General features: G+C 39.8%; 1 protein-coding gene across 1 annotated transcript in view; it reads right to left on the bottom strand.

Moving 5' to 3' along the window:
- The window catches only part of CNTNAP5 (contactin associated protein-like 5), a 223,281-nt gene that overhangs the window by 96,631 nt on the left and 111,443 nt on the right, over window positions 1-15,207 (bottom strand). The window contains exon 13 of the mRNA XM_009887328.1: window positions 6,246-6,365. Coding sequence (XP_009885630.1) covers window positions 6,246-6,365 — 120 coding nt within the window. The remainder of the gene's footprint in view (window positions 1-6,245; window positions 6,366-15,207) is intronic.

Raw genomic sequence — 15,207 nt, 5'->3', positions numbered from 1 at the left:
ACCTCACTTCTGAGCGCTGCAAATGTGGCAGGAGAGTGATTGGTGCAGTAGCCCTTGGTTAAAAGGTAAAGGTTAGAGGAAAATATCTACTGTTACCTTCTTCTATACTAAAAATATCTTGGGGGCCTCCTGCAAGCGTGACAGTGAAGGCGGCCTGCAAGTCTTCTGCTGTGATGCTCATCAGAAACACAATATCTCTGAAAACGGCAAGGCAGCTGTTGACAGTGCAATGCCCTGCGACTTAATATAAGAACTAAAGATTTTTCATTTTATAAAGTTCTGGAATACTTAATGAAAATTCAAACCAGAAATGTATAGATTGTCAGAGCTACAGTGTGTCCAAAGACCTGTAGTGTTTGAGGGGATAAACTATAAATCTTTAAGGGCTATCTTTAATCTAAACAGTAGTAAATAATTTGTAAAGGATTGCCATTCGTTGTTTTCTTCAGTGATAAAGTCAATCACAATTACAGACAGTAAGCTGCAAGATACGCTCATTAAAAAAAAAAAAAGACAAAGAACAAAAGAACAATAAAGGCACTCCAAAAACTTTCCTAAGAAGTTCAAAGATGTAAAATCTTATCTAGCTCATTCTGAGAATCTCAGGGAGTTTCACCATTGAAGTTCTTGTCCTGTAATTACGTAGCTGCAGGTAATATAACCAGAATTAGGGGTGTGATCTCCTCCTCTTCACTGTTATTGCCTCAGCCTAACCAGTGGCAGTCCTTTCCATGTGAGAGTCTGCCAAGTCCACAGAAAACGTAACAAGGGTTGAATCACAAGGTGACTTCTGTATCAGGGTAATTGCTGTACAAAGTAAAAGGAGATGATTTCTAATGGAAAAATGGATTAATAAATTATAGAAGCATATGAACTGAGATTTTTGTGTGGAAACAAAGGGAAAGGTGGATGCTGTGGACAGTAATACCACCAGTTTCACAATTACGCTGGGAGCATCAGTGGGGATCCCTAGTGCAAGGACTGAGGTCGAGCCAGCTCTGTTTTGCAGAAGGCCGTCTCTTTGTTACCCCAGTCTAGTCCTTGTTCGCAGCAAAATGAATAAAGCTGAACTGATACAGTATTTTCCTCAAACAGCTGACCAAATACCATACTGTAAGTGGGACTATTCAGACACTTCAAGTATTTAGACAGTTCAGCTACAAACACCACTTGTATTCTCCTGAATTCAACCCATGGAATATGCACTATATGGAAGAATAAAAGCTGTATCATCATTAGCTGAGTGAAAAAAAAAAAAAAAAAAGGCTAGAGGCAATTTATAAAAAATTGCTAGTATAACTCGGGTGATTTCCTTCATTTCTTTATAGAATCTCTTAACTTTGTCTGAGATTTAAACACAGTTTCTGTGCAGTTTTCTGAGATAGAGAAAATAAAGCTTTAATTTTCTTGCATTAGAAAAATAGGCAGTATTTGCATTTTGAGAAGAGACTGCAAAACAGAGATCCGCAACAAGGAGAGATATGTTTTTGTTCATTAGTGATTTTTTCATTATTTCAAAACCAGATCTCGGACTAGCAGTAAGAGCTGGGATAAAGACTCATCTTTCCCCAATCTACACCCCTAGAGGAAAAAAAAGAGGGGGGGGAGGGGACAGAAAGCAGAAAGCTACTTGAGGACTGGACAATTTTCTGGCCAAGACAAAATTAACCATTGATCTCATCATGGCAATTTCTAAGCATTATTGATTTGATAGCCCAGGGTCTGCATACAGTAAAACAGCATTAGTAAAGACGTATGGTGACAGAATGACTCAAGTGTATTGTAAGCAAATCTTTCAGATATGAAGGGTAAAATTTACTCTGGAGGAGATGAGGAAAGGTCGTTACAAACACCTTCCGTACAGGGCAGCAAAACAAGTACATGAATGTAGATTGCACGTCTATAGACCTTGCACTGGACAATATGATTAGTAGCATTTAAGTCATGCTCAAGACAGATCGATAGATTTCTAAGCAACAAGAGAAAAATAATAAGCCTCACAATGATAGAACGACTGCCAGACCAGACGTTCAGGGGTCCATTAGCCATTTGCTGTATTGATTGTTATCAGTCACTTCAGTGGGAAGTGAAGATTAATTCAACTGGGCTAATTATCAAACAATCAGCCTACAGGGAAAATATCTTTCCCAGTGCTGGTGGTTGTTCATTACCCCAAAGCATGACAGGATACATTCGCTCTGTACTTTATGTAAAAAAACATGGGCATAGAGCATCATGGACGATGGGAGAAGCCAGGTAAAGCAAGCAGAGCTAGTTCACATTCCCATGCGGATGGCCCTGGAAAGGGGCTAGTTATGTTCCCACAGCGCCGAATGCAATCATCCCAAAGTAACAATCCCTGCATGGACCCACACAAATCCTCATGGTGTCTCACACAGCATCCAGTGACATACAATCATGGTTTGGGCACACACACCTGGTTCACTTCTGCCACACACACACATATTTGGTGTGGATTTCTACAGTTGATGAATTTCCCGGTGAAAGTGACTTTGCCTTGGGTGTGTAATGGGTAGATAAGGTGAAGAAAACATTATGTTAATAAGGTGCTGTCTTTTTTTTTTTTCTCTAGTTTTGAGTTTGTTGTCTTTCGATGCCATTGAACTGTCTCTTTATTCCTATTGCAAGAAAATGCAAATGAACATCGCTTCTGTCAATGAGGTCCACTCACTTTGAGTCTTCCCAGTCTAAATAGCCCTGGATTATTTACTTTTAACCTCTCGTTGAACAGGTATCTTTCTATGCCCTTAATTATGTAAATTACTGTTCCTGACAACCTCCTATTTCAACAACATATTTTACTTCTACTAGAAATAAACAGCCTTCAAGACAAGATTCTTCTAAAGTGCTTCACATACGCTTCCCTTTTCTTGACCAATTTAAATAATAGTATGTCATCTACAATATTTGTCACCTTGCTTTTTCAGCCACTTCTCTAGACAATGAATAAATACATTTATCCACTTTGGTATCAGCAGATATCCTGTGACAGTCTACTTTTAAATTTCTTGCCATGCTGAAAATTGCCTTTATATTTTCAAATACTTTTTTCCTCTTTCTTGTTCCCTGCAAAATTTCCCTTTCTTTATTTCTCTTTCCATGGTTGTCCAATTCCCTCTCCACACACACAATCACAATTTTCTGCTTTCTTCAGAATTTTTATTCAGCAGTGGGCTGTTAAAATTGACAAGGCTGCAGAGAAATCACTGCGACCACAGCAACAATAAATTAACTTGTAATATTGATACTTCCCATACCCACATCACATATTGGATGCCTATGACCAGACACCAATATGTGAGAAAGCTGGTGTTAGTCTGCCTTGGTTAATAACTGGCTACAAACAAGACCCCTACCTGTTCAATTCAACAGGTAAAAATTAAAAAGAATTTTAAACAAATGGAAGTGAACATGAAGGAACATCACTGTTCTCTAAATGCAATGATGCTGCTCATTTCTGATGATCTGATTCCTTCTTTGAATTCATCCTTCACAGATTCAAGGCCCTGTAATTCCCAGGAGTCATTAGCTCACTGCACCTCTACTGAATGAAGCACTGAATGAGTCATTTCCCCGGATTTTCCATTCCACCTCCAAATTCTTCAGCCTGAACATTTTGGGCATAAAGAGGTTACCTCTTCTTGAACTGTATACAAAAAGCGGAAGTGCCAGCCTGAGGAAAAGCAAAGCTTCATTTAGCCCAGGAACCCGCCTCTGCCTTTGAGGGCGAACAGATATCCAGTGGAAGTGAGGGAAGGCAAAAGGTTTTCCTGAAACTCATTCTCATTTCCCAGGGATCTTTGCCTCACAGCTGCCTGAGTGAGGAGCTGCAACTAAACCTCCATGTTTAATCGCACCTTCTAAACCTATCAGACAAGACTGGAGCTATTTCCAGCTTGGTTTTTCTCCCCTCCTCTGTTCATACATCGGACTCCTTGATGTCCTGTGGTAAGTTTCATGTTGAATTATTCATTGCATCAGGAAAAAGAAAACAATCAAAAAAACCCCCAATATAATAATTTAACTGTCCGTTAGCTCCTATATGATGAAAAAGAATCAATCCCTAGTTGCTTTCTCTATGCCACATATGAACTCCATACTTTCCTGTGCCAGTTTCCTCCCCGATCTTTTTAATTTGTTTAGTTTCCTTACACATGGAAGCCATCCACACTTCTGACCATCTACATTTTTCCATTCACAGAAATTGTGATATGGATTTATGTCACTGAACAATAATAATGTCGAGTATTTTGTCTCTATTCCTTGTATGTTCCTAACATAACAACATAGAATTTAATTTTTTTACTTTCCCTGAATATGAATACTTTCAGAAAACTATGCAGAAGCATTACCTGAAAAGAGTAAAAAAATTCAGAATCCATCCCTGTGTACGTAAAGTTGAGTTATTTTTTCCATACTTTGCACTTAGTTTATTACGGTAAGCAAATATTATCAGCATAACAATAAGGTATGTTCCCAGAGAGAAAAGAAGCTCTTGTGATTAAGGCACCCAAACCACATTTAGATGATACGGAAGCATAACCCAATTGTACCTCAAACTCTCTGGACAACTGTAAAACAGTAATTTCTTTCTGTGCCTCAGTCCTCTTTTATGCCAATAGGAGTAATAGAGAGATGCCTGTGACAAATGACCTTCCCCTGCCCCAAATGAGACATCTAGGGGACAAGAAGAAATACAAAAAGAAAAAGTTTTCCAGGCTAGGAGGTTCTGTCAGTTTTCCCCACCTCCACTTTTCTCGTAACCAAAATAAAATAACAATGTCAGCAAGTTCATTACAGACAGAGAGAAAATCAGGTATATGCCTTCTGGATTACTGCCAGATAAAATTTATTTGAGGAAAGCAGATGCTTTCTGCAAGGAGTTTGTCAAAAATCCTACTTCATCAGCAGAGATAAAAAGCTCTGACAATGTTTTGATCACACATATTTATATGATAAATAATAAAAATGAGCACATTTCCCATACTGGAGATCAAGGAAGGATATTCAGACAGAAAGGTGAAACTCGGTTTCAATTCTTACGAGATTTAACAACAGCGAAGGAGATACATCTTATTAAATATTTGTTACACTCGAATAAAAAAAACATACTTAATAATTAACTGGTGTGCATTTAATTAACATAATGATTGCCCAATTAAATCAAAATGAAAATTTAATTTGAGACACTTTAAGTAGAAGGAGATTAAGGATAAAATATGAATATCCTGAGTCCTTAGTTTTCAGGGCTGAGTGTGGAGGTGATATGCGGCAAAGTAGCTCAACCAAAATTAGCAATTTAGAAGGGGTAATAAAATACTCTTTCATCCGCACCTGGCCACAGGAAGCAAAAAAATGCCAAACAGGAGACAGTCTAGGAAATTTCCCCTCCATTTCAAAAATAAAAAGCAGAAAGGATGCTCTACCACCCACCCCAATCCACAATATGGGCTATGTAATATTTTCTCATACCCTTGCATGACAGTCCTATATACAAAATAGGACCCACTTAAGGGGAGAATTTGCCAGACAGGTATATTTCTTTGAAACACTTTTTATTTTAAAAATACAGAACTCTATGGTTGAGAAGTCTCAACCAACAGGTCACCTTGCCAGGCTCTTGCTCTGCTACCTGTCTCTTTGGTGTCCCTCCTCCTAAGAGCATCACGCCTTCTCCTCTGGACAGACACCCAGGACAATCAGGGTTTCTATTCTCTGTGACATCAAAGGCAGCACACACATATGAGGGGCACTATTCCCGCTCAAGTCAAACTGTAAGGGTTTACAGCTAGCTCAGTACAGGAGTTTAATAATCATTCCCAGACCTGGTGTTCTAGTAAAGCAGAGAAACCATTCACAGTTACAAAAGAAGGTTTGAATTCTAGGTTTCTACATCTTTAGTAAAAAATACAATCATCTCATTAAAAGATATAGTATTATGAAAAACACACCATCCATGCCCTTTAAAAGGTGCAAATACCATTGTAAATACCACTTAGCAACAGTACAAGGTGAGTCCTTCAAACTTAAAGTTTAAAAATGACTTTTACATGGATCATATTTAAGGAAACACCTCAGAGTGGAATCTCAGCTACTACCAGTCCTCTTCTTTTTCCCATTACTGAGACACTCATGATTGTGGGGTCTTCTCAGTAGTACAATAATAGACATGCCAATAACATAAGAGGCAACATAAAGAACCAAAGATAAGGTTAGGTCATTACCTGTTATATTGCAAAAAACACGGAGTGGTCCAAGTGGTCCACTTCCATCAGAATCGATGTAAAAGAAACCTGACATCTTCCCTTGGTGTCGGTAAGCCTCACAAGATTGTTCATAGATAGCTTAAAAAGAGAGAGAGAGAATGTATCACATAAACAAGGAGAAAACAGACAGCCACATTTCATACACAAACACTGCTTTAATCATTTTCATAACATAAACTGTTGGTTCACTGCTGATGAGCATGTGAAAGAGTTTACTTCACTTGGACCTGAGTCCATGCTCAAAATTAGGCCTGCATTTAACTACTTCCTTGAACTTAATATACTCTCTCTATAAAGTTATGGGTATTTGCCTTATTTTGGATTAAAGTGTGTAAATACTTAAGTACAAGAATATGAACTTTCAGACGCGCCACCATCTAGTTCTGGAGTGATACATATATGCATCCACATAATGATAATTCAAAGACACACATACATACACACACGTACATGACTTACTACCTAGGCATGCGCTCAAGCCTTGTCAAGGCACCAGACAGGTATTTTTGTCAGTCTCCAGCTTCCTTGCAGGATATTGTTAACAGGCATCTATAAACCCCTACCACCATCTACTACCCAAATGAAAACAAGCCATCGTCCTCTAGCAGAAAACCTCAAGCTCAGATATGGTCTCCATCTTCTGTGAAAAATTCATGTTTTAGACCTATTTTTATAAAACCAACTCTTCCTCCCTGCTTATCAATACTTTACTTTTGGAGAATTAGTGCCCATGAAAATCTAAATGGTTAATAAAACAATCACAGCAGTTCTCCAAGAGCAAGAACAGGAGGAAAAACTCCCCCAGGTCTGTGCAATTCCTTGTATTGTTTTCAGGCAAGATACCATAACTGTTACTTCATATGGGGCAAAGAGAACCTCCCCCCAGAGAGGCAGTTATGAGGTATCAGGAAGTCACATGTACGATCGTGGATCTTGAACAACATTAACCTTAAATGGCATTGCAGGAGGATTGATATTTTTTTCCACACGTTTAAACACTTACCTGACTATACTAACAAGGTTATTCTCCGTAACAGCTTATGATTGTTCAAGTAATTGTTAACAAATACAATAAAAAACACAGATTGACTTAACAGATAGATCAAAACTTCCTTTTTTTCTTCCTATGAGTCAGTTATGTGGAAGACACAATAATGGAAATGCAAGCAAACAGAATTACCCCCAATCTTTAGGAAAGCTCTTGAGTGCTACCAGTAGTAGAACACACAGAAATATATTAGGACATCATTTTTGGCTGCTGTGAGGTCAAATCTATCTTTTTCTTACCCTTTACCTCTAAAAGCACTTTTAGCTACTATTTGCATATTTATAAGTCATTATACAGCAAACACTGGACCTATGCAGATTGGGAGATACTCAGAGGAATTTGTGAATAACCCATTTGTTGGCCACTGCAAATCTTTTTTCCAAGCCCCCCACTCTTCAGGCAGCAGAGCAGTACAGTTAAACTTGATATGGTGGAATATCTGCTGCGTTGAGGTTGTAAATACAACTGCAAAGTTCCCAGTGCCTTTCATCTGGAAAGAACTCGAGGAGGTTTGCAGGCTGAGTGCAGGGAGAGCACCACCCTTGCCACTTCTGAAATGCCATCCCAGCCTCTCCTGCAGAAGGCATCAATTGCTCTGCTCCAGCAGGAATAGTTCCTCATTCCCACTCCTGCGCACGCATGGACTCGCATCCCTCCATTCCCCTCATTCCCTAGAAGTAGTTTCTCTCATGAAAGAAATTTCAGAAAGGCTTAAATGGTCAGCCTGAAGTAGCTTTGACTGACTATTATTCTGAAGAACGCTACAAGATAGTTCATCACTCAGATTTTACTGAGATTCAGACATTTCTTCACTTCTACTAACAAAATATAACCACAGTTCTAGGGGCTCCGATCCCAAACTGGCTATGAATTAAGAGTCTCACCAGTCAATCACTGGTACCACTTACTGAAATATGCTCTCCCCTTGTACATTTCTCTCCTGACCAGACATCTTTAGCAGGCAGAACATCACTAAGCGCTAAATAAGCACAGCATTACCCTTCCCAGAGTAAAGAAGTTGTTTAAGGTACTCAGCACCTGGTGAGACAGTGCTTTAATTAGCATCTGTCCTATAATAAACAGAATTAAGAAAACGTCTTCCTGACAGTCATTAGCCTCATGTAGAAAGTGCTGTAGGAGTCCAGAATATCTCTAAATTCCCACTCTGATAGCTGGCCAACAGTACACATTAAATGCAAATAAAATAAAATCCCCAAACCAGAACGTATTCATCCACTATTCACAACCTGAGGGGAGAACAGAGAGTCCCTCCGTCGCCGAAGTGCTGACAAAAGCAACCGGGATATGGAGGGTCAGGAAAGAGACTGTAACAGGCGATTAAGTAAGCAATCAAGGAATCACGGTTTGATCAATTTGCAAAGTTCTCAAACTGCAGTTCACTTAGTGAATTTGCTGTCATCATCATTACAGGACACTTTATCTTGTCTCATTAGGGAATACGCCAATTGCTCCCCCTGAATTGTTTGCTGATTATTTTTGAAGACAAAGGATGGTGCAAGGGGCAGAGACATAAAACTAATACGTTGTCAGTGAACTGGCACAGTTAGAAACTCATCCTTCATCACAAACTTTTTCTTACTAAGTGTTTTGCTTCTTGACTGTCATTTTGGCTGGAGCACAGATATAGTTTTTTCAAATTAATATGGAAAGATGTGAAGATTCAGCCATTAATAAGGCAGGCAGATGCAAACAGAGATGATCTACTCACCTTTAGATGGCCCCTTTGTCACTGCAACTTTGGAAAAAAAAAAAAAAGGCTGTATAGAGCAAGAAATCAGAGTAGGGGCACTCAACTGGTATAAATCTGAAAGGATGCACAAGCTTCATTGAAACTACAGTTATATCTGCCAGAAGAAAATCCATCCTGGTATGTTTTCCTTTTGGTTATATGAGAATTCCAGCAGTAAATACTAGGGAGTAGCAGAAGAAGTGGGAAAAGGCTATAAACCTCAAGTTCTAGCACATAAAACATATTCTAACTATCATGACTTAGAGAAAAGCTGTTTTGGTGGACAGTTTATTTTGTAGCTCCATGCTGAAAGTTTCATATGCCTGTGTCAAAAGCATATGGTACTGCATACTTCTAGACTGGATGGGCCATTGCTTTTAGTTCTCTTCTTTGCTATTTTATGCTGTATAATTCATCAAGGAGAAAATGATATTTGTTTTCCAGTCATTGGCAGATAGATGCCCCCACAGACATTTCAAGTGCACCATCCATTCCAAGCTCTGCTCAACGGCTTTGCAGGCTGAGTCGATTGCTTGTTTCAGAATAAAGTTATGCAATTCCATTTGCTGAAAAAGGCCCCATTACTCCAGTGACAACAACTTGAAGCTGTCTTTATGGTTCAATGAAAGACAAGATCTCTTTGCAGTCATTCTTCTCTTTATGCAATCAGAAATACCATACAAAAGTAAAAACCAGACGAACAGCCAGCTGTGACTGTTAAGACCCCAGAGCCTTAACTTTGAAAACTACCTTTAGATTTATGTTCCATTTTGTGCCAGACTTCTCTGATGTAAATGGAGATGTGGTCCTTTTGGGAACAGTGGGAAACCATTATTGTAGCTGTCATTAAAGAGTCACCAACCATTTATGCATGTAATAGGGCCTCGCTTTCAAAAACCAAGCACCGAGTGTAGTTACAGAACTGTTAACAAATGCATACATTTTAATGTCAATGTTTGCAGTAATTACACCTTTTTAATAAAGCAGAGGTATTCACCAGTTCACTAGGAGTAGAACCCATCAACAATTTTCAAACATTCCTTTCAAATTTAAATCAAGACAAAACAAAACAATAGTGATTTTATTCCTTTCTGTGAAGCATTTTAATATTGTTTATACTTTCGCTCTTTCAAGTTTGTTCTCAGATTTTAAAATGTTCACCAAAATGGGACCAAAACAACAAAACCAATGTTTTTTATAGGCTGCCGATGCAAAGCTTGTTCCCTCATTAGCACTGTTTGAAAACACAATTTCAAAAATGAAACCTCTAAGTTGTCATTTGTCTCAAAGAAGCAAGATCAGTTTTCCACACTTTTGTTGGACTAATTTTTACTTATATCAGCCATTGAAGATAAAATGATAGTTTCCAGCGACATTTGTTTCACTGAGCCAGAACCAACTGAAAAATCACAGTTTATGACTTTCCACCCCTGCCGCGTTTCCTCAGGCTGTTTTAGGTAGGAGCTGCGCAGCCATGCAGCACCCGCAGCGCAGTTCCTGCTGCTGAGTTCCCGCAGGCAGCCAGGATGAAGCTGTTTGCTTCACGGAGTTGCAGTACGCTCCTGCTCGATAGAAAGAGATGTCAGCAGCGCACATGAACCCGTTCTACCCCCCTGCAGGTATGGCTTGGACCTCACAGCCGGGTACAGCAGGTAAAAGCATTAGGGTAAACTCCAGCCCAAGGCAAAAAAACAAAGTGTAAAGGGTGTCACAGGGGCAGAGTTTAGCTGATGGGCTATTGCTGGTAGCAGTGGCTATTCCAGGAAGAGAAAACAAGAAACAGCTTCACTCCAAGGTCCCAGATTTAGTAAGGGAATCTGGACATCAGAAAAATCTTTTTTACTTGGTCACAAAGAGATTGGATGTCTTTTATTGCTTTTTTTTTTCCTTATCTTTTCCCCAGAATCACTTGCAAGCTATAATGTTGGACACTGTGCTGACATTTTTGCAGTGCTCTTTAAGGAATTTTTCTAAAGGCTACTGCTGTGTTTCACAAGGAAATTTAAAATCGTCCCAGAGCTAGCTACTGAAACTGATGCGGCCTGAGAGCCCCACTCTATCCCTAAGTACTATTTGTGCTGTTGCTTACCTGCTCGGATGAGCTGTGCTGATGGTGTTCAGGCATGCAGAATACTGACAGAGTTCAAGATATCTATCTCCCAATCCCTTATAATACTCTGTGAAACACATATACCCAATTTCTCCCTCAGGTATCTCTTTCAGTCTTAAGTATCTCAAATTAAACTAGCTTTTCAGATCAACAACTCATCCCATCGGAGCATTCATTTTGAACACTGCTTTACTCACTGATCATAATGGCCATCTTTTCCTTTTAGTTCTCACTTCTCATCTTCCCAGGTGCTTAAGAAATGGTTTGTCCATCTTTGATCAGCATTTATAAAATAAACACTTTATCCCCACTCAGATCAAAAATCACGCAATTCTACATGTTCTCTTGTATCACCTGGGATATAAAGATTCATAAGCTCAAAAATCAAAACTATGGATCTGTAATATACACATCCCATATTTTTTCAAGCCACACACATTACACATCCTTACAGAAGCATCCTAGATTCAAGCTACAGATCTGTGATGCAGAATTCAATGCTAGAAAGGCATGAAGAGATTATAATGCCATTATAATAACCTATTTTGACCTTTTGTGCAAAATCAGCTCCAGAATTTCGTTTTCTAATTCCTGTATCAAGACCCTTACGGCTGCTCAGCCAGAGCACGCACAGGAGCTCTCTGCACCCTGCAGTCAGGTCCAGCAGAGCTGGGGTCCCTCTTAGCTTGGCTCTGCAGCTGGAACTTCAGCCTTGATTCAACACGCGGCAAGAGCCTGACAAGTCTAAATATGAGCAATTTCATCACTGTTCAGCTCTCTGAAGTATCTTGAGCATGTTAATCCAACTGTTTTAATTACAGTCCTTAAACCAGAGGAGATTGTATCCCTGCCGTAGCTGAAATCTTTTAACAGCACATGGCTGAGCACAAACATTTGCAAGGTCAAACTTCCAGCGTACCCAATAAAACAGCTTTTTATTCAGTTTTTCACCGACTACCTGCTACTGTATTGACATCTGCCTTCCAATCGTACTTTTGCCCTAAGCAGTTCACCTGCAGTCTCGACAGTAGCCTTCACCAAGCACACACTCACTGCTTCAACGTGGAGCTACCTGGCAGATAAGCTTTTAGCTGGCCTCAGTTTTCCTCAGCACTTTAAAGCTCCGTTTCCTTTGCCCCCCTCTTCCTAACTTACTAAACCTCTTCTCTCCTTCAGACCACTTTAATTTCATTTTTCACCTCTGTTTCTATTTTTGCTAAAAAAACCCCCACAACTTCTGTGTGCAAAGACTTGAACTTCTACAAATAATCCCCAGGAAACAATATATTTAAAGCCTCCTCTCTTCAATGGATGAACAAACTTTTAATTCATCCAGTAAGACACACCCCTTACCTGCATTTGAGATAGCGCTGGCTGTTGAAAGCAACAGAAAGGCTACAATGACAGTCCGACTTCAGTTTCAGTACCGGGAGACCAGGCAAAGTAAACCCCCCTCCCCTTCACCCAGCAGCACGTTACTGGTACAGATACAACCAAGAGCTTAAACTCCAAATCACAAGAAATTAGGTTTTGGGTTTGTGTTTTTTGTGGGTCTTTTTGATCACAGAACTCTGTCCTTTTCAAATTTAATGGACACCTACATAATTTTTATCCAAAACTAAATTAATCCCAAGCCAACCTTAAAATTCCCAGTATTTCTTTCCTGCTGTATTTCCAATTACTTTGGAAATTGATCACACACATTTCTTTGCAAATACTCTGAGACACAGATTCAGAATTTGAGCTGTACCAGTTACAATTACCAAAATGAATCCTGTAGTACTGCTGTATGTAGACTGGATTCTCATACCCTAATAAATGTAGTTGATAATTTTCAATTTCTCAGCTAGAGATAACACTTTATGGTGATACAATAAATAAAATAAATTAAAGAGACCTAAAGAACTTTCATTCTTGATTTCTGGGATGTGCTGACATTGTCCGCTCCCCAGGTAAAATGCAGCAGAGATGCATATTGCTTTCACCACACCTAACAGTTGCACAGTCATGAAAAACTGTAGGCAGAATACATACTGCCCGATCATTTGAGACTCATTTCATTGCTTCATAATTCTTTTTACCTTAGATGCAAAGAGCAATAATAACCCCTATAATAAATAATAAATATTGTATTCTGAGGTGAAAACTTACGTTCCGATTAGAATGGAAAGCCCAATAAGAGCTGGGGATTCAGTTTGGATCTGCAACCAGCCCTGGACTGACCTTGGACAAATTGATACACACAACAGAAGACACAGGCTGAATTAAGCATTCTCACCAAAACACTCAGAGCTCCTGGAAGCAGATTGGAAACAACTGTTTCACCCTCTGGGTGTATACCTCGGCCTCACAGATTTGTTCTTACATACCTGGAGTAATGAGTGTTCAATCAAAGATTTTTCTAAATAACAAATAAAGCAACATGCAACGGGAGGTTTCTTCTTCTCTTCACGTTCCAACAGCAGAGGGATTAGTATGGGCAATGCACTCTGGGAACGATCGTCATTCTCACCCTTATAATACAATTGTCTTGTTAAATGCCAGAAAATGAAATCTGTACTCTCAAAAACTGGGTTTTGACAGCTCTGCTGTTGACAGACTAATGCAGTCTCCGCTGTAATGTGCCTGGATGACAGATGGCTTATTTTTCCTTTTTAAAAATATGTATTTACTCATCTGATAAAGAACGTGTTATTTCCACAGATAGCTTTAAAATGACTTTTACCACAATGTCACCTAAATGGACATTTGGGAGGGATCCTTCCATTACACTTGGGGATTAGACAATTTCTGACCGTTCAAGCTAAGACCCCCCCAGGCCGAGGTAGGAAAGGCCATGTCGGCCTGTCCTCCCCTGTGGCTTCCCCGCTGAGGTGTGATAGCGGCTGTGTCAGTCATGTACCCCGGTGGTCCCTGCCCGGTGGTGATGCAGGGTGATCTGCAAGTCCTCCTGCTGCAAGGAAGCAGTCAGGGAGACTTACACCATTTTAAGAAAAGCACTGGACGGAAAAGAGGAATCAAAGACTTGAAGGACACTGTGCAACACGCAGTATTTCAGCCTTGCTCTTGAAAGTACTGGTGTCCCTACAGTGTGGGTCATACCTGACACAGGCAGGCTTCAAAAGGGATTGAGTTAGTCCCCCACCTACTCTGTTCTGCTGTAAAGTCCCAAAGTGGATATTCTCTGTGTTATTTATAAGGTGTCCTGGTTTGAGCGACACAGGACTAATTTCTATTCTAATACTTGGGAAAACTGCACTTTTAGAAGACTCCAGTGTCTGAATTTGTGAAAATATTTACTTTACAGCCAGCTATGGTGTGTGGGTCTCAAGGTCTCAGTGTTTTTGAGCTTGCCAGGTGTGGGGATGAGGAGGAGCGAGACCCGGGCACTTGACCCAATCTGACCAACAGGATTATTTCATACCATCAACGTCACATTCACTATAAATTAGAAAGTTTGCTGCGAAGTTCTCTCACTCCCTTGATGGCTGCCATCCTGAGAACTTTGTGCCCTGGTGCAGGGCTCCTGAGGCCCTCTCCTCCCCCTGAAGCTGTAGCGCTCACAGTGTCCGACATTTGCTGTCCACTGCTGGGAGTGCACAGCTTCCTACTGATAGAATTGGCTGAGTGTAATCTTTGCATATTCTGTATTGGTGTCGGGATCAATATCGGTTCTTTACTGCTGTTAATTATCTCAGATGTTAAGTATCTAATCTTATTCTATTAAATCTGTTTATACTTCAGCTCCCGGGTTTCCTTGCTTTTCCCTGATTCCCCTTCCCGGGTGGGGAGGGGTCATCGGGTGATAGAATGATTGCCTAAACAACAACAAATTGTTATGGGTGTCTCAAACCATAACATAAGGAAATGTCAGGCAACGGGAAAAACTTTTTTTTGTTTTTAAAAAATGAACACCACTGAGAAATGCAGATGTACAATTTGCAGATACAAAAACCGAAGGGAAAGCATTAATAAGACAGCACCTTGTTACAAAATAAAGAATGAATTTTCA

The sequence above is a fragment of the Charadrius vociferus genome, unplaced genomic scaffold, assembly GCF_000708025.1.
Source record: "Charadrius vociferus isolate BGI_N301 unplaced genomic scaffold, ASM70802v2 scaffold385, whole genome shotgun sequence".
Lineage (NCBI taxonomy): Eukaryota > Metazoa > Chordata > Aves > Charadriiformes > Charadriidae > Charadrius > Charadrius vociferus.
Note: the sequence above shows the minus strand (reverse complement) of the source record. Positions and strands in the feature narration are given on the sequence as shown.